Source organism: Aethalodelphis obliquidens, unplaced genomic scaffold (assembly GCF_003676395.1).
Source record: "Aethalodelphis obliquidens isolate GAN/ISIS:26980383/991018 unplaced genomic scaffold, ASM367639v1 scaffold5, whole genome shotgun sequence".
Classification (NCBI taxonomy): Eukaryota; Metazoa; Chordata; class Mammalia; order Artiodactyla; family Delphinidae; genus Aethalodelphis; species Aethalodelphis obliquidens.
In genome coordinates, this window is record NW_020837949.1 from 2,390,064 (window position 1) to 2,417,577 (window position 27,514).

Sequence of the window (27,514 nt, forward strand, 5' to 3'; positions counted from 1 at the left end):
CTGTGCACATCAGCAGCCACGGGATCAAGCGGAAGAAACATGCAGACTGACAGAGAGGATCCACCACACCCGGGGTGACCACCCACGTCACAGGAGGCGGCAGCGCGTCTCCGCAGAGACAGACAGCAGGTGGCAGCACAGACTCCTCCCATCTCCCACCTGTCACCAGGGGCTCCAAGGCTACCTGTGGAACTTCTGCTGAAACGCTAACGCATGGGCGGGTTCCTTGAACTTGGCTATGGCTTTCCGCTGCTGGGGAAGCATCTGTAAACTCTGAAGGAAGATGACAGAAACACTTTAGAATCCTGTTGTATGGGGTGTAATATACATATAACATACATACATACATACATACATACATACATTCATACATACATTCATTCATTCATTCATTCATTTTTATACATCAGATTTAATGCAAAATTTGAGTCCAGGCTGACACTTAGATCACTAAAACAAACTAATTCTACCTCCCTGGCAATTTTTTGTAATCTATCCAGATAATCTATCCAGCAACAGTGCTTCGCTAAGTCACTGCCCTGAGCAGCAGTCGTTCGTGTCCTCACAGCTTGGTGTTAAGACCTTCCTTCCATCAGGGGGCTTCCCTGGTGGCACAGTGGTTAAGAATCCACCTGCCAATGCAGGGGACACACGTTCGAGCCCTGATCTGGGAAAAGCCCACATGCCGCGGAGCAACTAAGCCCACGAGCCACAGCTACTGAAGCCCGCGTGCCTAGAGCCCGTGCTCCACAACCAAGAGTAGCCCCTGCCCGCCGCAACTAGAGAAAGCCCGCGCGCAGCAACGAAGACCCAACGCAGCCAAAAATAATATATATATATACATATATATATATATATATATACATATAGACCTTCCATCATTTGCCCTGTCAGCCACCCAATCTTCTCTCTAAACCTTCCTGGGGAGGCCCAGGACAGGTGTCCTTGGAGAGTTACTTTCTGCTTTCACATCTTCCTGTCAGGCGATTTTCCACGGGGCCCTCAGTAAGCTTTTTAAAAGCACAATACTCATCATACAGGAGGAACTGCTGTAAGGCAACGGGACCCCACGGTCGGAGTGGGTAGTTATCTCCTAATTATCACTGGGGTAAATTAAGGGTTTCATATATGTAGGTGGGCCACAGTGAGGGGCAGCTGTGTCTGTGGCAGCCATCAGCATAATTTGGTCACAGTCTGTGCTTTAAAAAGTCTGAGAGAAGCGGCATCTTAAATTAAACCTTTAGGGGACTTCCCTGGCGGTCCAGTGGTTAAGCCTTCACCTTCCAATGCAGCGGGTGCGGGTTTGATCCTTGGTCGGGGAGCTAAGATCCCACATGCCTCGCAGCCAAAAAACCCAAAACATAGAAGCAATACTGTAAGAAATTCAATAAAGACTTTAAAAATGGTCCACATCAAAAAAAACCTTAAAAAGAAAATTAAATCTTTAGGATTTGAAACAACCATTCCTGAGGCTACTATTTGCAGTAAAGACCAAGTGAGTTCATGAAGAAGATGGATCCATCAAGTGAAGAGACTGGTGCAGGGACAGTGAACTTTCACCTGGTCCTCCCTCACACTTGCCCTGAGGACAAGGGGCAGCTCTGTGCTTCCCCGAGGCCTGGGGACGTAGGATCCTAGGATTCGGGAGGGATGCGCCGGAGGAGAATTCGGATTTCTCAGCCGGTCCCACTCTCCGGAGTCTGATCCTTCTCAAGCATTTTGGTGACTTGCCATGTGTGTCTGCGGCAATGAGCAAAGTGGCAGGGGGGCCTTGCTACCACGGGGACACAGCCTGAGGAAGTAGCAGAGGACTGACTCAGTGGCGGGGAACCGTCTGCTGTGTCTGGGCTTCTGTCCAGTGACGTTTAACAGCCAGAAAAAATATCTAATGGTAAAACACAACCCTTTAGAAGTGTTTACACATGTGGCTGTTTCATTTTAAAGCATTTGTTCAAAGACCTACAACAAAAGCACATAGCCAAAATATCAGTTCCTTGAAATACGTTCAAACAAGGTAAACTGGGGGCTTCCCTGGTGGCGCAGTGGTTGAGAGTCCGCCTGCCGATGCAGGGGACGCGGGTTCGTGCCCCGGTCCGGGAAGATCCCACATGCCGTGGAGCGGCTGGGCCCGTGAGCCATGGCCGCTGAGCCTGTGCTCCGCAACGGGAGAGGCCACAGCAGTGAGAGGCCCGTGTACCGCAAAAAAAAAAAAAAAAAAGTATACTGTATATGAAATAAGCACTCTCCATTTTAGTAAACACAGAACTCCCATGAGTAAAACATGACCAGGAGAGCGCTAAAAAAATATTCTTTCCAAAAAGTTGCTTTTCAGTGCTTCACACAGAAATAAACAGTTTCAAGTCTCCATATTACATGGCACTAAGGTTTACACACAGGCTCCCCTCGGAGGAGCAGTCAGATAGTCTGGGGCACATCACCAACCAGACCCGGACCAGTGCAAGGACCAGGCCCGGAGGTGACAGAGGCAGCCACTAGGCTGCAGTGAGCTCCGTCTGCCTGGTTTTCTGAAGCCAGTTTAGTAGATACTAGAGCTTTCCTCTTCTTTCAGATATAAAAACCAGACGCAAAAGATTCTTCTTGATGATTTCACTTATCATTAAGTTAACTGGACAAGTAAAGCTCAGCAACCTGGTCTTTAATTAATGCCATCAATTAACTTCTCTTGGATACACTGTCAGCATGCGGCTTTTCTGGCCTCTCAAATTCGTTACTTGACAAAGACCTGTTTTCTCTGCCAGCCCCCGCTTTCGGCTCACGCCCACTCTGTGCCTTATCCTTGAACGATCTCCAGCTGCTGAAGCTCTTCTGGAACTGCTCCTGAAGAGAAAATGCAAGAGGAAATGCCGTGCTGTCCTGTCACCACCAGAGGAGGCCAGAGAAGAACGTGGGTAAGAGCCAGCTTCAAGCCCAGGTCCAACCCAAGCACTGCAGCAGAACCTCCCGCCAGGCCCTGCTTTCTGATTCCATCTCAGGCGCCTCAGGCACCCTTTTCCTCTTCCGGCCACGTGGCCGCAGTGCTCGAGGGCGCTGGGGTGTAGGCACAGCTCCATTTCTTCATGAACTGCGGCCAGCACTGTGGCAGTTCTTACCACAAGACTTAGGAGAACTTAACCTAAACTTATTTTGTCCAAAACTACAAAAATCGCTCGATGAGGAACAGACAAGAAAAAACTAACTTGTTATGATACCACAAGTGATTATCCACACTCTACAATTCACAGATGGAATCTGGATTTTGAAAATACTATGCTCTTCTTTTGAGCAAAAGCATGTCAAGATGTCATTTCCTCTGGGTGCTTTCACAATGTGGAATGAAGGCATGAAGCTTCCTCTTTACCATTTACCAATTTATAAGGTAAGAGGTAAGAAGATAGCTTATCTGTATCTAAGTGGTTTAAAGCTCAATTTGATTGAGAAGGTATCAATCAAGAGAGCATAAACTTTCAATGAAATTTTTTTTTAATATTTACTTATTTATTGGCTGCGTCAGGTCTTAGTTGCGGCATGCAGGATCAGTTCTCAATAGTCAACAAAAGTAATAACACTGTCTTAAAATTTGTTTTCTGTCTGTTCCCCTTTATTGACATTTCTGCACCCTTTTCCAAAAAACAAAACCTATTTTCAGATATAACACTGAATTGCTAAAACTGTCAATATTCAACCATTTCTGACCTACCAAAATGACAAGTATTAGCGATCACTTTATTGCGAAGAGAGGAAAAGACTCTGTCCACTAATAAGCTAAAAACTTATTATGATCACCAGCTTCTACTTTGAAAATATGTGCTTCTGCTAATCAGTAGCCCATTTCCAAATAATTAAACACTTCAATTCACCCAGAATGAACGAAGAGTTAAACTTTGTCTCCAGTCTACACACTCACTCTGACCCCGCCCCATCTCCCCCACAAATATGGTACTGGCCCTCGGAGAGACAGGCTAACTTGCCCACGCCCACCCTGATATACTTCTCATTTTTCAGAGACAAGACATCTGCAGAAAATTTGAGAATAACTGTGCTACTATAAGTAGCAAAATACCTGTTAAAATACTCCTTTAGTTGGCCGCTTCCTTTGTTTATATTCAGCCATCCCATTCAGGGCCATTTGACTGAACTGCCACAAGGCACTACATTAACAGTAGAAGAGCTGTGACAACCCACAATTTAAAGTCCAGAAAAATGTCCATGCTGTTCAGAACCTTGGCCGTTTTTTCCCTGATTAGGAAAAGTTCTTCCTCTTTCTAGAAAGAGCTTGTGTTCATGTCCATGTATACTAATAAATTACAATATTATGGGGATTCTTTCTTTTTTTTTAACATCTTTATTGGAGTATAATTGCTTTACATTGTTGTGTTACTTCCTGCTGTATAACAAAGTGAATCAGCTATACATATACTTATATCCCCATATGAATGTTAAGGGGATTCTGAAATGATTCTGCAGTCCTGAAAATCAATTAAACTATTCTCCCACTCTGGCCAACAGTTCCCAGCACCTTCAGGAATCAACCTAAAGCCAAAAATGATATTGATATTAGTTGTTTTAAACAAGTGAAGTTGCTCAAACAAGAGCCCCACTGATCAATCATTAGACATCTACTCTCTCGGGCTCCACCCCAGACCTGGTAAGACACCCTGGGTTGGGCCCAGCCTCCAGGGACAGCTTGGGAACCATCGAGGGACACGTACCAGGTCTTCCTTTCTCACGCGATGGCACCTGCACGTGGTGGTGGCAGCTGGCCTATGCCCATTAAATCTTTCCTTCTCCAGCCTCGCAGCCGGGCTCCTCGAGCCAGTCCTCGGGCAGCATGGCGCAGGATCCCTTCATTCCGGACCCTTTCTGCACGCAGCCCACCCGACCCTCTCGCTGGTGACGGGGCAGCGTCTCAGGCCACTTCTCGCAGAAGCGGAAATCGACGACTCCTCCAGTGCCTGTTCATATTGAACTAATCATCGCAGCGTGTGTGGTCTTTTTTGATGCCGATTCTGTTTTTTCCTCGAGTCCTGTGTTGGGGCTTCTTGTGTCCACGGCGTAAGTGCTGTTCTTTCTGCTCTGATACAGTTTAAAGACATCCTGAGGCCCTCCTCTTCCACACTCACCTTCATCTTGTACAAACGTGTCCTGCAGGTAAGAGCCCGTGTCTTATCACATGGTCTGCCTGGAATCCTCTTTTTTCTTTTGGGATTATTTACAACAGTGTTTTCAGAACTTTGTGTGCGAGCCTCCAATTAACAGTTTTTCCCATTACGGTTTCAGATCATGCGGCCATGCCTATATTTTCTTTAAACCTCGTGATGTCGGTTTTCAGAAAGTCTACATTTGACTATGCCTGGTGTTTTCCTTCCCGAACGTCCTGAACTTCAAAATGACTGAACTGCTTTCACTGAGATCCCAGCTTTCTCCACACCACCCACCAGACATCCCTGGTCAGTCAGAACCAGACGCAAAGAAGGTAAGATGGTCTCATCCCAGAAGGCGCTATGTTCTAACGTGACCCCAACTTACACGACTGCTCAAAAGGGCTCCCCCTCACTGGGCGGCCCAAGATACCCACCAGAATGAGGGCTTTCCAAGTGTCTGGTTCCCTGGAACTACCGCATTGGGAGCTTGGCAAACTTGGTGGGTCCCGGACAGCCTCTCCTCAGCAGCCTGAAGCGAACCCCCCAGAGGACTCTGCTCTGGGACAACAGGCCGCCTTTCGAGAGCACACGCTTTCCCCCTCAATGGCATGTGGAGGCCTCCATGTTTCTTCCATTCCCCCTTCCGGGTGACGCCAGGGAACGGTGAAGGAGGTAGGAGGCAGCGTTTGCAAGCTTGTGGCCCGTGAGACTCGCGCAGGTGAAGTGCTTGGTTGGGAAGCTGCACACCAATAAACGGCAGCCCTGGGACCCAAACCGAAGCCCTCTCTCACAGCCCGACACCTGCTGCCGCACTGCCGCGTCCCGGAGGGCCCGGCAGCGTCGAGGACGAGTCGCCACGGCCACTCCGGTCCCGCGGCTCCCGGTTTAGCGACCACCTCCCAGGGCTGTTGGAGAAATCAGGGGAGAAGCCAGGGACGAGTGAACAGCACAGTGCCAGGCACGTGCTGGCCTAAGCTAAGCCTCAGCCGTTGTTACTGCCGTTGCTCATGGCCAGCGCCCGCCTTTTTATTTTAGGAAAATACTTTTATTTTTACACCGTGGAATTTCATTTCTCTATAGGATAACACAGTTTTCTTAACAGTTTTAGGTAAAATCCCTCAAACAGGGAAATAAGGATAACTAAGCAAAGGGGCTCAGAAGTTATAACTACCTTACTTCCTGACCCTAAGAGTTAATTCGACTTCAGTCTTCCGGAACGCAGCGGGAGGCCGCTCTGGGGGAACATGCGCCGGTCAGCGGAGGGGCACCTGCGCGAGACTCACCTGTCTGTGGAGCCCCCATGCCCCGCACAAGTCAGCCTCCCGGAGCCCCACGTGCACCCAGCCGGCCCCTCCCTTCCCTAAGAGCAAGACCCCCCCCCAGTGTCCGGGCAGAACCTTCTTTCTGATTCCTTCCCTATCACTGCTAGAGAGTACCAGGTGGGCTTATTCTCACTGCACCCTCTCACCTGAAACTCTCAAACACGCTGGGATGCTTCCTGTGTCATTTCTACCACTGGTCAGAACACTTCTACAAAATTCTATCATTTTTCCTTACTCTGTCAGGGAGACTACAGATAAATGTCTTTAAAAAGGACTCTTTAGAGAGGCTTATGAGAACAGGTTAAGGGGACAGCACACTAACCGGGGAGTGACGCCGCCACAGAAAACAAGCAGAGCTGACGTGCTGTTACTGCCGTTCCCATAATTAAAGGCCCAAAGGAACCGGCCTTCCTGGTCCAGACACCACCTCTTGCTGTTACACTAAGTGAACGCCAGGTGGCACCACAGCCCAGCCCACCAGAGACTTGACACACGTTTCTTCCTCAGCCAGCGCGGCGGGCCGGGAGGCCTGGGTCCCCTAACCCTCCCTCTGAAGTGCACTTATACTTAAACCACAATGAAGTCTTGTTATAAACGCCTTTAAAAAATTTATACCTAGCAATATTATTCTTTAGCTATCTAATGCTGGCAGAAGCTTGCTATCGACAGATCAGTTTGTTTCCGGACGCGCAGGCTCCGCGGCATGTGGGATCCTCCCGGACCGGGGCATGAACCCGCGTCCCCTGCACTGGCAGGCGGACTCTCAACCACTGGGCCACCAGGGAAGCCCTGTTTGTTTTTAAATTGAGTAACTCAGCACTTTGTGAATGCGGTGCTTAAAAATCTATAAACTCTCCCTCAAAACCATTCCACGGAACTAAGTAAGACTGGCAAGAAACGAGAGCTCTGCTTTTTGCTCCCTGGGATGGACGAACATGCCCTACTAGTAAGTGCCAGATCCATCCATCACCCTCGGGGATTCTTTACGGTGGCCTTTTCAGGGTACCTGATGTAACTCAGAAAACACCACTCTCATTTTCCTATCTTCCTCTCCCTTTCGAGTTAAGAGAAGCCCTTAAAACACTTGGCATTGTTTTTGCCTGGCTTTAAGTGCCCTCAGTTAAACTTTACTTAACACAATGATCTCTAATCCTTCTTTGCAGAACAGGAGAAAAAAAAATAAAAAAGGCAAATGGGAGGAAAGACGGCCCCCAAAATGCAGAACTCAAAATTCAGTTTTTAAGCTGGATAAAAGCAAGGTCAGGTGTTTCAGCAGTGGCTCCAAGCTAACTTCTGCAGGGCAGCCAACCTCACGCAGCGCTGTAAGCAGCAAGAGCACTGCCCTTCACACTTCTTGAAAACTGAATCACATTCAAGGATGCTCAAGAGAATTATCAAGACTACGTAGGAAGAAGCAAAGCCCAGAAAATGAGCCGGTCACACGTGGAAAGCAACAGTGCTACCACTTCCCACCCAAACACAGACACCAGGAACACGAGGCCCCAGAGAACAGACTGGACTAGGCCCCAGGTCTTTAACTCCAGGATCCCTGGTGAACTGTGATTTGACCCCAAGTTTTCAACCGCCATTTGTTTGAGAATCCACTCAGGATAACCATATTTTAATTTATCGTAATTTAACCATATTTCAATGCATCGTAAGTTCTCTAATGCCAGTTCTGTTCCTGCAAATTAATCCGTGTTATGACGGACTGTCCAAGGACAACTCTCCTTGGCCATGAGCTTAATGCCTCTTGATGACTGACAAGCCGCTCCTGACCATACAGCTGGAAAACTGACCCTCCTAAAAACAGAAGCCACAGCCTCTGGCTAACGTTTCACTATTACATACACATGAAAACTAAGCTTAACCATCTCTGAGAATCCAAGGATGAAGGCAGAAGTAGTTAAACCTAAACAACGAAACCATCTCAGAAGGGCTTCCATCTACACCTCACTCTTGTCAACACTCAATGGTAGACGAAGGCTTAAAATACACTAAAAATTAATGTATTGTACTTAATGTAATTAATGTAATGTACTTGTGTCAACTCTGTTTCCCCATGAAGCAAGAGACCTTAAAAGAAAGCACTCTGTGCTGTGTTCTTTTTTTTTTGGCCATGCTGCTTTCGGGACCTTAGTTCTCCCCGACCAGGGATCAAACCTGTGCCCCCTGCAGTGCAACCACTGGACCACCAGGGAAGTCCCCTTTCTGTGCACTTTTTACTCAGAAATCTAACATTCACATCCACGTCCTACGATTTGCATCAAACATCCTTCCCAAGCGCTCCAGCCTCAGACATGGGTCCTGGCGCAGGATGGAGGGCTGTGCTGCTCGGGGGGGTGGGCGGAGGGGGGTTGCAGGGGCGGGCGGGAGGCGGGGAGCTGGCAGGAAAGGCCAGAGTTGGGGACTACAGACACGCTGCTCAAGGAAAACCAGGTCTACCCACTGCGCTGGTTTGCCTCCAGGGCTCTAGAGGCTGGAGCAATCAGGGATTTCAGTGGCAATTTTTGTTTACAACACAACTGGAGACCCATCTGCAGCCAGCTCGGCAGAGATCTTCACGCATTTAGAATTAGCCAGTTTAAAAATTAAGAGACCAAAATACAGTCCACATTATTTCACATTTGTAAAGTCTAAAGCAAGTTCCACAGGTGTTAACATGTGAGGCTGTTTCTGAAAAGTAAGGTCAAAAGGCTAGATGCCGTAAAACGTTAGAACTGTCACACACAAAACAAGTGTGTGATAGAGCAAAAAGGTTGTGTGTTTGGGCGCATATAAGAACTTCAGGATAATATGAGGGTTTCAAAGGACAATCTGTTCGGCTAGAATAACTATTTCATAAGGTTTCTGAGCACCTGATAATTTCCAAGTAATCTAAGCCTAAGGCAAAGTTCTGGCATCAAGTGTGCACAGCAGATAGAACACTTGTCCTTCTTCTCAAGAGTACTGTTTTACCATGAAGTAACCAACACAAAGGGATCTTAAATGAAGAAATAACCGAGTCTTGGGAAGGACAAAGGGCACAGACAGAACGGGCCCCAGGTGACCCACCTGAATGGGTCCTACTGACATCAGCAGGCTCTTCAGCTGGGCGTCAGTAGTGGAGGAAGAAAGCCCTTCAACAGACACGACGCAGGGCTGAGGCTTGCACTCCACCACCCGGAGATTCTGCTTGTTCGGCATCAGGCGGCCCCGGCCCATCGCACCTGCCATTCCCCGGCCTCTCCCGTGCATGATGACCTGGCAACAACAAAAGGAACTATTCAAGGTTGAAGCTTGGGGGTTTTTTCACAGCTACTAAGATACAAAAGTGAACAAATCAGAATCCATTAAAATACACCGTGAACGACAGGACCTTCTGTAGTTTTTATCCACTATCAGAAAAGGGTTTAATGTCTAAATAAGACCACAGTACCCAGCAAACTGGAGTAAAAGAAAAGGAAGGAAAAGGAAGCAGCAAAGTCTGCACCTATCTTGGTGCCAAGCATGGTACTAGGTAGGCACTTTCTGTGCTACCATCATCCTGTAGACGAAGCAGCAGGATCACAGGGGTTCAGAAACCTGCCGCGAGTAACACAAAGATCTGGGTCCAGTCCTTAACGGCCCCGGAGCCCAAATTTCTCCCACTGTACCACAGGCAAACCCAGCGGGGACCAGGGGACTGTGTATGGTGCTCCCCACAGCCGCCTCCCTGTCACTGCAAGCCACAACACTACGTACCCTGGAGGGCAGATTCTGCAGCAGGAGTCTCCCACTGGCTGCACCACTGCACATTACACTCCTCTGCAGGGCTTTCAAAACAAAACCAAAAACCCAAACTACAACGACTGAGTGCCCCTGTCCCCCACCGAAATTACAACAGCACTGGCCTAAGGTAGGACCCAGACCTTAGCATTTTTTAAAGCCGTCCAGGGCTCAAAACCACTGTTCTGGGATCTTTTAAACAAGAAGGAACCGCTGAGCTTTCCCGTCTTTTCTAATCCGGAAAGTAGATAAAGCGCCAGTGCCCCCAGACCAGGACAGCAGTGAAACGCAGACGCGGATGTGACTGGGCTCACTGCGCTTTGCAGACGTCCTGCCCAACTCTGCCCGAGAGTCGGGTAGAAAGAGCCAAAAATGACCTCCCGCCCCATCACAGAGAAGGGCACAGAGGAAGGCAGACAGAAATCAGAATGGAACCCTTAGTACATGAATGGGTGCCACATAAAGGGAAACTGAGAAAAGAACGCAACACTTCGGAACATTCCACAGGAGGCGACACAACTACTCCTGTGAAGTGAGTTCCCAGAGTGCAAAAGGGTATTTCAAGAGAAGTCACATGGGAAAACACCATCAAAAAGTGCAAGTTTCACTGCCTGGAAACCAGCAGTGTGTTCTGTAACATTAATAACAACGTTCTCTACCGAGTGCTGGCTCACATTCCAGGTATCTTCTTATAAAACCCTCGCAAGAGCCCAAATAAGCCAGGAAAGATTACTGTCCTCACTTTTATAGGAGAGTAACCTGAGGCTGAGGATGAAGAAACACGAGTGCTTTATCTGTGTGTACAACAGACTATGGGGGGGAGGGGTGTTCTACGATCTTTCTCATAGCATACCCAGGGACAACACCTGACCAAAGAAAATTTAGACTGGAGCAATTTTTAAAGAGTATATCTGAAGATACGACTTAATGTGTCTGTGCCTGTGCCACCTGCAGCAAAAATGTCACTACTCTGTTTGTCCCTGTATCATAAGGTATTTATGAGAAAATAAATCTGGAGTAACTGAATTACTTCAAAGAACGGTCTTCAGGCTAACACTACTCCTTAATATCACCTGCAAGGCAAGCAGAGAGGATGAACTGGCAGAGTTCAGAGCTTTCTAGAAGAAACTCAGAGCAAGTATGGTTGCCCCTCTTCCACCCTAAGGTCATCAGGCAAGGGGCATCTGGCTTCTGCGCCGAGAGGGGACCTTGCTGTCGGGCAGAGAGGGGGCCCTTGGGAAAGCTACAAAGACACCCTCACCAGAAGCTGGGGGGGTCCCCACCAGGACATGATGGGACAAGGGGGACGCTCCTCTCCTCGGGAAGGTTAAATTCACAAGGGGTACTGGATGCCCACACCTCGTCTCCCACGCTGAGCTCGGAGAAGGAAAACACACCCTCGACCCCCAGAGCAAGGGAGGGAGGAGGGAAGAGCCGGGGGGAGAGGCACTTTCTCGGGCAAGGTACTTCACCCCCAAAGGCTTCCCATCTGCGAACTGGGGTGACGAGGAGGAAGCAGTCTCTGGAGGAGCAGCTGGCAGGGGAGGAAGGAGCGCTGGGCTGGGCTCTGTGCAGGGCTGTCCCCAGAGCACAGCTCAGAGCTGCCCGAAATACCCGCAGCCTGGGTTTAGGGTGATTTCCCAGCATCGTACCACTCAAAATGTCACAAGAGGAAAGCGCTTTTGTGAACACGTTAGCTTTCAAAGCCAGGGCGAAGGAAACTATGGTTGGTTCATCCACAATCTGAGCACTCCTGCTGCGCCAGGCACTCCCATCAGTGGGTTCACGGGCTCCGCTCCTGGGGCAGGGGCAGTAACAGGCAGTACCTTCTTGGCCGGGTGAATTCCTTGGATGCTCTTGATGCCTGGAGGGCCGGCTGAGTGCACGTGGGCCCCCACCGGAGGGTGCTGGGGCTGCTGAAGCGCCCCCTTGGTCAGCGTCACCTTGCGGGCAGGCTGCTGTCTCACTTCTGGGGGCTGAGGGAGCCGCTGAGGCTGGCCCTCCAGGTGAAAAAAGCCATCGCTCTCTCCTCCCTGCTGAAACCAAGGCAGCACGCTGGTCAGTCTCCGCACGAGCAGGCATCCCTCCCCAGCATCGGGGTCCACCTCGATCAGTGCTCAACCGAGAAGCACAACCGTCAAGCCTGCCGTTCACCAGGGCCACGGAGCAAATTCCTTACTTGACGGGGGTTTGGGTTTTAATAGTATTTTTCAAACTTAAAACTAAGATCTTTAATTACTGTACCCACTCAAGAGGTCTATAATTACTAAAGTAAGTGCTGTTGAGTTCAGTGAAATAGTGCTTGACTTTAAAAATACTTCATACTCGACATGCCTTTTCCATTTTCATGAGCATTCTTGTGAAAATCTGACAGTTTGTATAGGCAGTGGTTTTAAACTTTTAACTCCCACTCAAACCTAATGAAAGCGGGTCATCATCCTGACTCGCCCCGCTGTCCCCCGGCGCTGGTTGTGAATCCCAGGCGCGCCCCAGTGCCTTCCTCCCTGCAGATACAACCCTGAACACTTGGGCTCCCCAGAGCGCCCGCAGGCTGAGCAGCACCCTGGTCGCCCCTCCTCCTCTGAGTCACAAGTACCCACACGTAGGCTGGCCTCCGGCCTCAGTCCTGTTTGGAACAAGAGCAGACCAGCCAGGAGTCTGAGAAACTGAATGAGGAAATTCTAGAAATGAAAGAGTTACTGGAGGCCCAGACAAGTCCTCCCCACATGGCGGACAGGGAACTGCAGGGGGACAGCAGGAAGAAGAGCTGAGGAGGGGTCTGAGGGGGCAACGCACTCACAGCTCGCCGGCCAAGGGCAGGGCGGGGTGCCGAGCACCACCGATCCCTGAGCGCTGGCTGAGCACTAAGCTGGGCAGCGACAGGGCTGCCTCCCAGGAGACCAGGTGAAGAAATGAAAAGCCCAGGCCCAAACGGATCCTCTGGTGAATTCTATCAACTGTTTAAGAAAGACAGACTCCCAATCTGGTTCAGAAAACAAAAGCAGAGGGACAACTTCCCCACTCATTCTCTCAGACTTGTATTACCCTTTTACAAAAGTCAGACAAAGACATCAAAAGAAACAAAAGCCACAAAAGAATATCCCTCATACATATACATGAAAAAGATTCTCACCAAAACACTAGCAAACTAAATTCAGCAACGCAGAAAAAGAATCATACACCATAACCAAGTAAGATTTACCCCAGGAATGCAAGGTTGGTTTAACTCAAAAATCAGTTATCAGACCACATCAGTAGAGGAAAAGACCACATGACCACCTGCACTGATACAGGAAAAGCACTCATAATAAAAATTTTCAGTGAACTAGGAACAGAAGGGACAAATCAACCTGACAAAGGAAAGCTACCAAAAATCGACAGCTCACATCATGCTTAGTGTGAGACTAGTCACGGGTATTCGACCTGCACGTTAGTCACCTAGGGAGCTCTCGTGTGTTAGTGTTCCTGGACTCTGACCCAGAACCATCCAATTAGACCCTCTGGAGCTGGAACCCAGACATGAGCATTTTTTTGTTGTTTTTTGGGGGGGTTTTTTTTGCAGTACGTGGGCCTCTCACTGTTGTGGCCTCTCCCGTTGCAGAGCACAGGCTCCGGACGCGCAGGCTCAGCGGCCATGGCTCACGGGCCCAGCCGCTCCGCGGCATGTGGGATCTTCCTGGACCGGGGCACGAACCCGTGTCCCCTGCATCGGCAGGCAGACTCCCAACCACTGCGCCACCAGGGAAGCCCCAGACATGAGCATATTTTAAACGCTCTTCCAGTGATGTTTTCCAGCCAGGGCTGAGGATGGCTGAACCAGGTGGTTGCCCCCATAATGTTCTGTGACTCTGTGACTCTATAATGTCGGCTATAATTGTCTGAAATGTGATCCTGCTGGGCGTTATTCCAACCTGATGGGAGACTGTTCCCCAAATGAAAACGGACGCACTATGGAAAGGCAGGCCGTTCTGCAGGACCAGGATCCACATGAAGTCAGACTGCTTCTTGTGCTTCTTGAAACTTCTCCATTACATCTTTCATCCAAAAGGTGTGAGCAGGTACCCCAGCCAGGCAGGGATGATGGCCTATTCTCAGCACACAATTTTTCAAAGTTCATATCTTGAAAAGCTATGTGAACACTCTCTAGTTTTGTATATGCTTGAAATTTTCTATACTAAAAAGTTGAAAATTTTAAGGGTATACACCACATATTCCTATCTTTAAAAGCCAGTAATCCATCACTTATTAATTTACTTAAAATCATATTCAAATTATGTTAGTATAAGATTCATAAATTCACTGTTCAAATGTTAAGTCTCACTGTTCTTAAACACGTCTCTTTACATGGGCTGACACCTCACACTAGCCCCCAGGTCCCACCAGAGGCTGTGCCATAGATGCAGGTGGCACTGGGTCACTGAATTCTCCACACAGCTCAGCTACCTAACAGTCTACTGACTGATTCTCCACCGTCTACCTTTTTCACTAATGTGGATAAATGAACTGGCTATTATGTATGGTTTAGAGAAACCAGTGGCTTAGACCTGGGTGAGTCTGTTTTTGTTTACCAAGCCAAAATGTCCTATGCATATAGATGGCAATGAGATATTTACTGAATAAAACAATCAATGGTAGATCAGGCTTCTAAAAACTACGTAGCTCTGAATGTGCTATTAAAAAAGAGATTACAGTATCAGAATACTAGGTTATAGCCACTGTCAATTAGTACATACGTATTTACTAAATGCCACTGTGATACTAAAGAGGCCAGCCTTCAGTTCAGCGCTGATACTGGGTGCACCAGAAAACATACTGTCATGCTGTACAAATCGGTAATCAGCTGGTACATGTGGTCTGAAAGGAATGATGTCCATATATACGGTGGACAACATGGTGAATATCGTTGCAGATATTTTCTTTAGCAATCCAGAGCTAAAAACGTAGATGATCTTAAAATAGAAAACAAAAAAAGAAAAAGAGAAGAAAAAGGGAATTCCCTCGCCACCAGTGGTTAGGACTCTGTGCTTCCACGGCCGGGGGGCCTGGGTTCAATCTCCAGTTGGGGAACTAATACCCCACAAGCCGCGAGGAGCGGCCAAAAAAAAAAGTAGATGATCTAGATAGTGAAGTTTTATTTAAAAAGAAGAGCTTGCACCAAAAATAGGATATTTGCCTATTTTTAAGGTATACACTGTGTGTATGTATTTGGGTGATAAATATGTAACGCTGTGGTGATCTGATGATTTTTAAACTGGGAATTAAGAACAGAAACATTTAGTCAATAAACACCCCAAACAAAAATTCTCTTTGCTGTTATTCTGAGTTAAGAGACTGGTGCTAATTTATGTCTGACAATATTAGGTCAGAGGAACACCCTGAAAAACAAAGTTCTAAACTTTTATTTTCCTTTCAAAACAAGTTTACGTTTTAAAGTAAGCTTGATTCCCATCTGCAGTTCAGAAATACAGGTAGAGTTATCACAAAAAGCCTCTCCATTTAAGACTTCCTAGGAGATGGCCTGAGAAGACACAGTAAAGGACGTCTGTGATCAGAGCGCCTGCAGGTCTGGACCTCGCCGCCTGGAGGTCTCCCCGCTCCGTCTGCATCTCACAAACTCACGGGCACGGTGAGCACCCCTACTCCTCCCCGCCCGGGGAGCCTCAGCAGCCGCCAGCCTGACCTGCTCACTCGAGGGGGGCCCCAGCATCTCTAACCCTAAGGTTTCCCAGGCCACGTAACTGCTTTGTTCTTCTTCACAGCGTTAATCACCACTCACAGTCCTGTCACGCTCACGAGAACGGGAGCCCCGCGGGCAGCACTGGTCGCCACGCATCCTCGGCTCAGAGAAGAGGACCGAGCCCTGGGCAGGAAGACGACAAGCACTTGGTGAGTCAACGATGAACAAGAAAGAGAGATGCTTCAGGCAGGGATTATAACAAAGGCCCAACTTTTGGGAAAAACTGCTATCGTCAGCTTACTGACAAGTGACGGGAAGGTCTGGGTAAGCTCTGGAGTTACTTATATTCAGGACAATGTTTTACACCTTCTACAGCTACAAATGATGTAATAAACTTTATAACAGAAATTTCCAGGGCACTCTAGGCTCTCCATCACCATGCTGAATGGCACCATTCAACATGCTCCACTCATGGGAAGATGGATGGAGTTGTTTGCTGAATGTCTTCAACTTGACAAGTAGTACACTAGGGTCTGTACAGAGACTGTTTTCCTTCAATCCTCCCTCAAGGTAAATATTATTATTCTCACTTTCCAAATGAAAAACCCGAGATCCTTGGTCACACAGTAAGTGCTTTTAGGACTTCCTGTCTCAGTGGTTCCAAAGCATGGACTCCACACAACCTCGTAGGCAAGGAGCTTATACTAACATAACTATTTTTAGCAGGGTTAGAAACAAAGGGACTAACCATCATTCAATTAAATCATTTTAAGGAAATGAAGGTTTACTATAATGCTCTGCTCTGACATTTTTCTGGAAACCATGCTGAGGACTCAAGGCTTAAATATAAGTAATGTTATTTCATTTTGTAAGAAAAGCAGTTTTTTTTTCAATTGAGAGAACAATTATTTTCTTTCAAATTAGCACAACGAAAAGCTAATTCTTAGGATAAATTTTAAATCCCAGAGTTATTCCGGTTAACACTAGGCAACATTCAACCTACTAACTTCTAGGCTGTGGCCAGAAACATATTTTTTACACCTACTCTCACATTCTCACAGACACAGAAAAAAGGTGAATGAGAACCAAGCCAAACTGAACCCGCCTATTTACTTAGAAGTCTTCTACAACTTGTGCATATAGTTAACGCACTGAAGGAGATTCCAAAATTATTACTTATGTAAATTTTAAAATACTGTCGATTCAAATCAGGACTTTCAGAAGCCTGAAAGGTTCACTAAAAGCTTATTAAGTTACATTATCATCTTAATGTAAGGAAATAACTAGTCATCTGTGGATGGCAGATTACATTCCATTCAAAGAAAGGAAATCCACTTTGAAAGTGCATTTCTCTAGGGTGGCACAGTTCCCTTTTAAATTCTTTGCACAGCAGTGTGTTTAGACATGATTTTAAATACCTTTTACTTCCTCCAAAACAGATGAAGAGAAGAGGAGTTTGACCTGTCTTAGGCCAACCTGGAAATACTTCCTTGCTTTCTTCTGCAGATAAATATCTTTTAATGAACACACTATAAAAATGTCTCTTGAGGGCAGTTTTTCTTAAATATAAAAGGCACTTCCTGAATTAAGTAAGCTTAGGGAACACTTTTTACCAGCTTAATCGTTAAAAAAAATGAGGTTTGTAGCCACCAACATTAGCATGACAAGTTTATTTATAACAAATTGTTTAAATGTATAGATAAAAATGCCCATTGATATTGTCAGGGTAGCCTGCAATTTGACAGATCAAATCTTATTTTCATTCTTAAACATCATGAAGAAGTGGTATCGCTGGCTCGCATTCACTAGTGAGCAAATTGATTAATCCCTCTCTATAGAAATCTCAACTCTTGATTACACCTATCAGACGTTAAGCAGCATTATTCTAGAGTGACAACACTTGACAAATTCCCCAACCATTTTTCTCAGCCTTTGTGGCCCTGCTAGCTTGTATTAACCCTGATGAAAAATTAATTTTCCTTATCTTCTTCTAAACCCCAAAATCCAAATCCGCCAAACTGGCAACTCTTTCTGTAAAGGTATTATGAAAACCTCTAAAAGATTAATTGCATGTCTTCAGGTGACATTAAATTAATTTCTGTACTCATGACAGACATTTGATACTCCGTACTGAGAGGACAGATAACATTGTCGGGACACAGAGAAGGACAGTGGTTAGGGTCCCAGGGCAGCCTCTTATGAATTCTCCTTTCGATAAGGCCTACTTCACTGTCATGGCAATGCTGCTGATCTGCCAGCCCACAGACCTCACAGAGCAGGTTTCTATTAACTACAACAATGCTGGGCCTGGCCCTGTGATCTTTAGAAAGCTCGCCCAGAATCTGGACAATAAATGATATGCATGCTCTACGAAGTTTCTAAACACAAATACATTTCATGCTCTAGTCTGTCTTTGAGACTACTACTTAAAGGAGAAAAGATAAAATAAACAGGCTAATAACATTCTTATCCAGGCTCCTGTGTCAATTCCCTAATTAAACTGCTGCAATATGATATGAGGTGAGGACACTTCACATGGGCAGTGTCCATCTATTCTACGCAATAAGCTATCCCTCCATACGCAAGCATGCAGAATGTGTAAAAGCAGCAACTTAAATCTAAACTGCTTCCTATAAAATTCCAGCAACAGGTCTACACGGGCTGGACTGAAACAAAATCCTTAAGGTTAAAGGGATCTCACAAGTGCTTGCTTGGGCTTCCTGGAGAAAAAAAGGATTCAACCGGTAGGTGCACCAGGATTTCGCCTTATGGTGATAACACGGCACAGTTATTCAAGTGCTCTCTCTCTCTCTCTCTCTCTCAACATTCTACCTTTCTGAAACTAGTTAGGTTTGGGCAATCTTTTAAAAGCAAAATTAATTGGCCTTTGGAGAAATATACCAAAGCCCTGAGCCTGTGAGGGGATCTGATGCCCCAGGATTCTCCAATTTCTACAGCACAGACCTACCAATCTAAAAAAAGGAAAGGACTGCTAGAAGTGAGACTGCGGTTCACCCAGCAGCAGGGGCCCACGAACTCCGGCTTCTCCAGCAAGAGCGCCCCCGTACGGATGAAGCTCCAGACTCTGGAAAGCAGACGCTTCCAACCTGCCCCGGATGGGCAGCTGGGAAGGACCTACTTCAGAGCGCTAGGCGACTTCCCGGCGCAGGTGACGAGGCTCCTATTCTTGGTAGCTGTTCGAAGTGAGGAGAGGGAAGTTACCCAAGACACTGGAGAAAGCAGATTCCTTTTCTGCTGGAGAAGGTGGGTTAGCAAATCCTGATTCCTAATTACAAGAGAATTATTTCTGATTTAACCACTTATTTCGCTCTGAAAGAAACACCATATGCCTAAAAACACCTATAAATTCACGTGTAGACATTCTAATTCATTAAAACTGATGCCTGTCCTCTAATGGACAGTAGTCTATTTTGCCCAAATTTAGAGGTCACATGTTTAAGAATGCTGAAAACGTCATACCTCTAGAAGTTATCAGTTCTTCGCACCAAAGTGTTTCAAAGCTCTTAAAAACAATTACTTATGCACAGTAGCTTCTCCTCCAAAAGAAGATTCTAGAATATACATCTTATCAAACAAGCGATTAATCAAGATTCGTGCCCCATTTTTCTTCCTCTCTTATTTGCCTTTCGGCCATCTGACTGCTCATCAGCTCCTCTAACAGGGAAGTGATCAGGCAACAAATGAGGCCCAACTACAACCAGCCACGTGGCCACTCTCCCCACCAGAGAGGAGAGGGATGGCAGGACGAGAGGGAACCAGGGGTCAGCAAGGTGGGAGTCTGGGCTCTCACCTCCTTGGACAGTGGTGCCTTCACACCCACCCCCACTCCCCGTCCATCTGGGCAGGGCCTCTCCTGGCTCCCCTACCTGTGTCAAAGAAGCTTCTCTTACACTCAGCTTCCCAGAGGTGTTTCTCTATCACAAGCCCACTGCAGTTCTGTCCTTTACTACCCATTTCCAACTCACTTTCATCTGACTTGCTTTCTCCTGGTCCTCTAGCATGGCATCAGCTCTTGGGTACTGCCCAAAACCATGGCATCAAGTCAGCTTCCACCAGAAGCCAATGAGTCAGGACAGCTGAGTCCTCCAGCCGTGGCCAGGCAGCTTGGCGAGTCACAGAATGACATACACAACGTGAGCCTTGTTCTGCCTTGGCCTGGGGCGTGGGTCTCCCCAAGAACGAGTCATCACCACAGACTCATCAAACAGCCAAATGTACAATACAATCGCATCTTGTAAACTGAATTAACAAGGATTAATGCTATTTCTGGTGTTATACTCTGCTTACTAGTGTCATCTAAATGTCTACAATATACAGCTGTTACTTTTATAATCAGAAGTACTGGGGGTGGGGGGAAGGAAACGACAACACCACCACACTGTGTTAACTCCTCCTCCTTGGATATTTCCATAAAGAAACTGTAAACAATACCTGTATTTTTAAAGGGAGAAGCTACTAATTTTCTCTATTATTTCAACAAATGTTTCTAAAATATTTATAATGTATTTGAGACAAAAAATGAACTGAAGTGGAAACCCAGCCTCAGTCAGGAGCAGTGACTAGGAGACAGCTCCAGCAGTGGGCAGAGAAGGGCAGGGCGCGGCGGGGGCGTGCAGGCGCCGAGAAAGGGCGCAGCGTGAGTGTGGACGGAGCGGGGAGACAGAACTACAAGAGCAAGGCGGCCAGACCACGGAAAAACAGGGCACGTCCGGAGAACGGGAGGCCGCGAGGGTGACCACTTGTACCCCCACCTGCGACTCCTTCTCAGACTAGAGTCCCCGAAGACTGACAGATGACTCCAAGACCAGCACTTCTGTTTCTAGTAAATCTGATACACAGTGTAAGAAACTCCTTATACTATTTTTGCAACTTCTCTTGAGATTACGTATATCAAAATTAAACGTCCTCCACTCCACAAAAAAAGATCAGGTATGCACACACCATCGCGCTAGAGAAAATCTGAGAATAACTTTTGAGGAAGAGAAGAAATCTACAAATGCACACCAACCCCCAAAAGCAAGCTCACACAAACAAATTGGGACCTTTTACGTGAAGCATTTTGACAGCCTTTTAAAAGTAAAATTCAAGAATATCATGACTGGACAGCTGGCTTTCCTGCTGAGGCATTCTGTGCTTCTCCCATTTCTCTGTGTGGCCAGCAGAACAAAAGGCTCTTTACTTAATTTGCTGCCAAATTCTTAAAATTTTCATGACCTCAATTAGAATAAAGCAGCTGAATTCAGAATTTGCTTTCATTTTCTTAAAGAACACTGTAAGAACACACTTTTTCTTCCTTTAACTAAAAGGAAAGGGTAGTAACATCTACTGAGCCAATGCCACGTGCCCAAGCACTGTGCCACTCATCTCACCCATGTCACGACAGTTAACCCTCACAGCCACCCTGGGAGAAGCTTAGCCTCATTCTGAGGAGGACACAGGTTCATCTGGGCCAGGTAACCCGATGCAAACATCTCAAAGATTCCCCATTTCCCCTAACCTGGAAGACAGAGCTGCAGGCCTAATGAAACTCCTGAATAAACAAATTCTGCACGGCACTTGCTCGTCCTAATTCTTTTTTCTGGGGTTTAATCACAGAACGTGGCTGAGGATGATTATACTAAGTTTACACTAAGTAAACATTTTACATTTTTATATATGCTCTGTTATTAACCTGAAGAGGTTTTCTGGATTATGTATTGGTTATGAGAGAAATTATGATTGGGGGCAGGGGGGCACGGCACACTGCACAGCTTGTGGGATCTTTGTTCCCCAACCAAGGACTGAACCCAGGCCCTCGTCAGTGAAAGCATGGAGTCCTAACCACTGGATCACCCGGGAATTTCAGAAATTATGATTTAACAAGATTGCTCTTTTGGTTTCTGAAAATTAAATACTTAAAAGTAGCTTTCTGAGAAATGAGCAAATGGAGACTATTCCTATGTTTTAAATAATAAAAAGAGAACCATTCCATCAACTACAATTCTTTAAGTAGATTACTTATATAAATATTATTCAGGGAGGCACATGAAATTTTAGAAGCAATATTTGCCAACATTTAACACTCTTTACAAGTAGCATTAATTTGTTCCTTTTTAAATCTCACCCAACAAATCAGACAATATAAATGGGAAAAAACTAAAATTCACAAAGAGATTGATCAGCCTCATAACAAAAGGTCTCTTTAAATTTCAAATTCCCTTAATGATTTCAATTTTAAATATAAAATCGGATCTATTTTGATCTACATAGAAATGTTCAAAGACACATTTCTAGCACACAGCTATAGTCACAGCTACACTCAGCCAGGGTACGCCGTCCCTCGCTTTAATTCACCATACCAGGCTACTCCACACAGGTTCCAGCACAGGCGTGATGCAACCCCAGCCACTCCCCAGTCCAGACTCCCCAGTCAGGGCTCTGTGGCCCACCTCTAAACCCTCTCCACATACTCTGCAGCCAGTCAGTACCAACTGGGGTTGGCAAGCAAAATGAAACCTGATCAGCCCTCATCCTAGAAGCCGCCCCTAAAAACTCACTGGAAAGAGTAGACTACTCTCCCTAATCTAGAACTAAGAAACCTAGGAGGAAAAGGAGCAGTAAAAATAGCTATTGTAAATAAGGGTAAAAAGCACAGGATTTAGAAGCCTCGCTCTACCAGTCAGTAGCTGAGTGGCCCTGGGCTACTATCTGAGACTCAATTTACTTACCTATGAAATGGCAATAATAGATCTAACTCATAAGGATGCTGTGAATACATGCTAAACACCTGATAAACAGTAGCTACTACCTATTATGTGGCATAAAATCAGGGAACGTATTTCTAGAAGGGGCCTTAGGAGCATTCCAAAAAGAAAATGGACATTTATAAAGTACCTTCTACGTGTTAGAAGGGCCCCCAAGACAATAAATAGTAGACAAGCATCCAGCCACGGGTCTTCCTCAAACACAGCCACGTTGTTTTCACCTCATCACACCCTCCTGGTGACTGAGGGCCTCAACCTCCACGCCCCACACACAGGAGCTTCGGATTGGCCAACAAAGAACGCATGAGGCCAAGACGGCTCCCAAAGGAAGTCAGGTACGACTCTGCGAGCTACAAACCCAGACCTGGTCAGGGACTGTGTGAGAACCGACACCAAGAAATACTTTTCATTACGTCCTTTTGAAAATGCTTCCCATGTCCGTAATGCATTAGCTCTAACAAAGAGGAACAATATAAAAAGACCAGAAATTCTCCTTCGATGATCAGTATGAATTAAAATCACTTTGAAGATAGTATAATTAATGAAAGGGCAGACTGAAAAACCTATAGTCTTAAGACACAGGCTCTTTCACCTTTCAAAAAACCCAATTTAATAAAATCCAAAGATAAATTATTGAATTACAGACAATGAAATATGGAAATGACAAAAGAGAAGACCTTATTGATTCACAATTGCCTCACAGGTAAAAGTTCACCTAAAGAAAACTAATTTAAGCTGTAATATATTTTCAATTTGTACATCAGAATAAGACTGATGTACAAGAAATTTCCGCTTCCCTAACAATCCTGTAGATACGTATTTTGACTGTGATCACCACCAGAGCACAATTTCTAGAACAGCACTATGTACTGCGATAGTCCTGTGTCCTGTCTGAAGACCAACTACTAGAACGAGGAGACCACTGAATGCAAAGAATAGTTTAGTTAATACATTCGATGCCAGTTTAGGTTAGAAAGAAGTCAAACTGACTCTCTGAAAAGTAAATTTCTCTAGAAAACCTTATAAATAGGATGTCTATTGTATTTCTGCACAAACAGAATGTGAAGAAGTCCTGGGCTCACAGCAAAATACAAGAATGTGAACTGACAATGAAATGCTTCTATTAAACAAGTAACTATAAACCTGAAATGCATAAATAATATTCTGCACAGGTACGATATACAAGTCAATCCTCCCATATGCTAAGCCCCTGTCAGACCCTCACCAGGGTGGCTGGTTCAGCTCCAAGCACACAACATAGCACAGCCCTGGGCATTAATGCCATGGTGCATGAAAGGAGAGAAGGACCAGCAGGGACAGAAATAAAAGGACAAATGAGAGCATACTTATTAGCACTTACAAGAACTGTCTCCTTTTTGCACAATGGGTATGTTACAAATAGTTCCTACCCACCAAAAAAACACACCAAAAAACCCAGGCCTTTAGGGAAACACTGTTTGTCCTGGTTCAGAGAGATACAAACAAACGAGAGACATTTATCCTCTGATAAGGTGAACGTTGCCAACATGCTATTGGAGGAATTTTTGGAATAAATCCTAATATACAGAACATGTTGGTTAATTAACTTAATACTTAAGAATTAAAAAGGGAGCTAAAAAACCATTTCAAAGTTTGGCAGACAGCTATTTTCATGTAAAATTCCTCTGTTGTTTTCCTGTGTATTGTAAAATTATACAGCATGATTTTGGAATATGGTCTGATATAAAAACTATATTTTTTCCACAGGAGAAAAAAGCAAATTGAGGTAGATAAATTCTGCTGAAGTAGATAAATTCGTTAGTTGAAGGCTGCCTGTGGACAGCAGAGCTGTGCCCCGCACCTCCTAGTCTGCCGGAGCCCAGAGTGCCCAGGCCCGCACCGCACCACTGTGGCTGCCCAGGGAAAGGGCCTATTCCCAAACCATCGCCCCATGGCCCACCCTCAGAAGTTTCTAACTCAAGTAAAAAAATGAGACACCGACAAAGTATGATTAAAATATGGTCAAAAGCAAAAGGCCACACAGACACCGGAAACTGATGAACACTTTTGGGTCTTCACCTAAAGATAATAAATTCATACAATATTTAAGCAATCTGATATAATACAGGCCATCTACTTATCAACATTTTGAATCACCATGAACCGAGGTGAGAAACAACAGATTTGCTCTATCACAAATTTTCTTATGGCGTGTGAAAAACTTCACACCTTAGTCTACAAACCTAGAAACAAAAGCAATTAAAACTCGACTAATTAAGCAGCAACAAGGAGCTGCCCTTAATCCAGCACAGCAAACAGCTCCCGCCCGTTCCTAGTGGTGCTGCTGTCCCTGGGTGAACTGAGGATTAGAAGTCCCTTTCTTTTTTTCCTGTAAATATTTTGTGGTTTTAAAAGGAATCATCTGTAGCTGGTTTGCTCTAAGAGCCTGTGTCTTACGGTTCTCCCCTTCTTCCCCAGTTTGTAACACAAATTGCACACAATGGGGAGCTGCGACAGAGAGCACGACAGTTACTCGGACCAAAGAGAGTCTGTTGCAGAATTAATATAATTAAAGCAAGAGACGAGTGCTACCTTCTCTAATAAATAAAGACTATACGGCAGAATCAAGGAAGCAAGTATTCTACAGATGCTGACGGGAGAATCTCCTGCAATGGGAATCTATCTGCAGCAACTCTGTTTAGTTTAAGTACTGAATTTATCCAAACTGCAATTACTGTGCTTTACTGAAAATGCTCTAAAATGGGCACTGTTATGAGGTGAAGAAAGAAATGAGGGGTGCCCGACTTCTGAAAGCACATGGTAGGATCACACATGATTTCACTTTAGAATACTGTCAATCCCTTTCTCCCTCAAATGGGGGCAGGGTGGTGGGCAATTAGCTTCACCTGGAAGACGGGAAACAGTCTTTGAAACAACGCTGCTTAAAAGCAACACACACACTGCCCCCCCGCCCCCCGCTGCCATAGATGCTCCCTGAATCTAAAGCTACACACAACAAATTATGTGTTCTGTGGTAAAGGAAATTTTATTTTTAAAACAAACTGATGATGCTAGCATAAATTATCTATAAAAAGAAGCTAAAACTGAGAAACGTCTAATTTAGGAACCGTCACACTGGTTTTTCACTAAGACTCAAGAGACAACTGAAACATGGGTCCCAATTGGAAGCAGGATTTAAACGACAATTCTTACACCAGCTTCAAGTGGGGAGAGGCTGGTCCACATGATTCTAAGACAGGCAACTTTACTTCCCTTCCTTCAAAAATCCTCTCTGGGAGTTAGGACATACTAAGTGAAACATAGATTCCAAGAGGCACTGGTGACCTCGTCAACTTACCCCGCCTGACAACTTAATCACCCTGACCTTGGAGCTGACGTGCGGCCCGTCTCCGCCACCGTTGTTGGCCCGGTGCATGACAGTCCTTTTCGCGCCAGGCTTGGCCTCCGGGGGCCGGCCCTGGAGGGACGCGGCTCGAGCAGTCTGCGAGGGGGGTGGCGGTCCCTCCCCGTCTGCAGGCTTTACCTGCAGGACTTTGTGCTGAGCTGGACACTGAGGTATGGTTCTGGCCTGTCTCAAATGTTTCAGTGGTTTCATCTGCTGTCCTTGATACTGCGTGTTAGCACCAGATGGCACAAAATTGGATGTTTTGGGTGGAACATTTGAAACAGTGGCATCTTGGTTTTTCACGAGAAGTCTGTTTTTCACATGCGGTCTGACCTGTGCCCCCGGGAAGGGTAACAGTGGGTTACCATTGGTGGGCGACGGTGCCGACAGCTGCTCTTCCTGCCCAGCCAGGGCCGGTGGGGGGCAGAGCTGCTGCTGCTGCTGCGCCAGCCTCTCAAGCAGCTCCTTCTTCCTCGCGCCGGCCTGCTGCTGCCGCCGCAGCTCCTTCTGCTTCAGGATTTCTTCTCGGAGGCGCTTCTGTTCTTCTATCTTTAAGCGGTATAACCTCGTTTCTTCATCTTCATCGGGAAACTGAAGCAGAAAACACGCATGGTTTAGAGTACAAGGCTAGGTGACAGTTCCAGTCTGTTTCAGCAAACTTAAGAAAAGGCACTTTCTAAAAACCCTTTAATTCAGGATTGAAAGAAGCCGTTCAAAATCTGCTTATAGACTTTAAGTATAACTCCTTCCCCTGGGGAGGGAAAAAAAAATTACACAGCTAAAGCTAATTTGGAAAATCTTATCAGAATATTAAAAATGAAATAATGTAAATTTCCACTCATTTACAGCTTTGAAACCAATTAAACTATTCATTTAAGATATCAAAATATGTTTGAAATGGAAACTGCAACAGTAGGGAGGCCTCGCTGTCACACAGGTTTTATCTGGCTCTCCTCTGACGAACCAACAAAAGGTGGGGTGTAAATGACCTGAAAGGGTCTGATTAGAACTATTGATTTTTCGTACAGAATTTTCAGCCTGATCTCAAACTCATTTGTCACAGAATAATTGCTTATAATGAACAGCACAAATCAATCTCTCTGACCTTGAACTCATGCACTCTCCTCAGAATCAAAATGCTGCCAATTGCAGTATTGGAATATTAATGGTATATAAGGAATGCCTTTAATATGCCAGTCCCAAACCATTCTGAAAGTCTATCAGAAGAATCTTTGTAAAAAGTCCAATAATTTTCTTAAAAAAAGCATCCAGGGGCTTCCCTGGTGGCGCAGTGGTTGAGAGTCTGCCTGCCGATGCAGGGGACACGGGTTCGTGCCCCGGTCCGGGAAGATCCCACATGCCGCGGAGCGGCTGGGCCTGTGAGCCATGGCCGCTGAGCCTGCACATCCGGAGCCTGTGCTCCGCAATGCGAGAGGCCGCAACAGTGAGAGGCCCGCGTAACGCAAAAAAAAAAAAAA

The 27,514-nt window shown here is 46.0% G+C and overlaps 1 protein-coding gene across 10 annotated transcripts in view; it reads right to left on the reverse strand.

The window, feature by feature from the left end:
- Nucleotides 1-27,514, reverse strand: part of RBM33 (RNA binding motif protein 33) — a 116,627-nt gene that overhangs the window by 6,405 nt on the left and 82,708 nt on the right. For 2 of the 10 annotated variants that reach the window (XM_027101394.1, XM_027101387.1), the window contains 4 exons: nucleotides 25,989-26,627; nucleotides 12,037-12,243; nucleotides 9,518-9,706; nucleotides 185-273 (listed from right to left, as the gene is read on the reverse strand). In XM_027101394.1, coding sequence (XP_026957195.1) covers nucleotides 185-273; nucleotides 9,518-9,706; nucleotides 12,037-12,243; nucleotides 25,989-26,627 — 1,124 coding nt within the window. Of the gene's footprint in view, nucleotides 1-184; nucleotides 274-9,517; nucleotides 9,707-12,036; nucleotides 12,247-15,949; nucleotides 20,327-25,988; nucleotides 26,628-27,514 lie in introns of those variants that run through there. The other 8 variants (XM_027101390.1, XM_027101386.1, XM_027101389.1 and 5 more) reach the window with 7 other exon arrangements.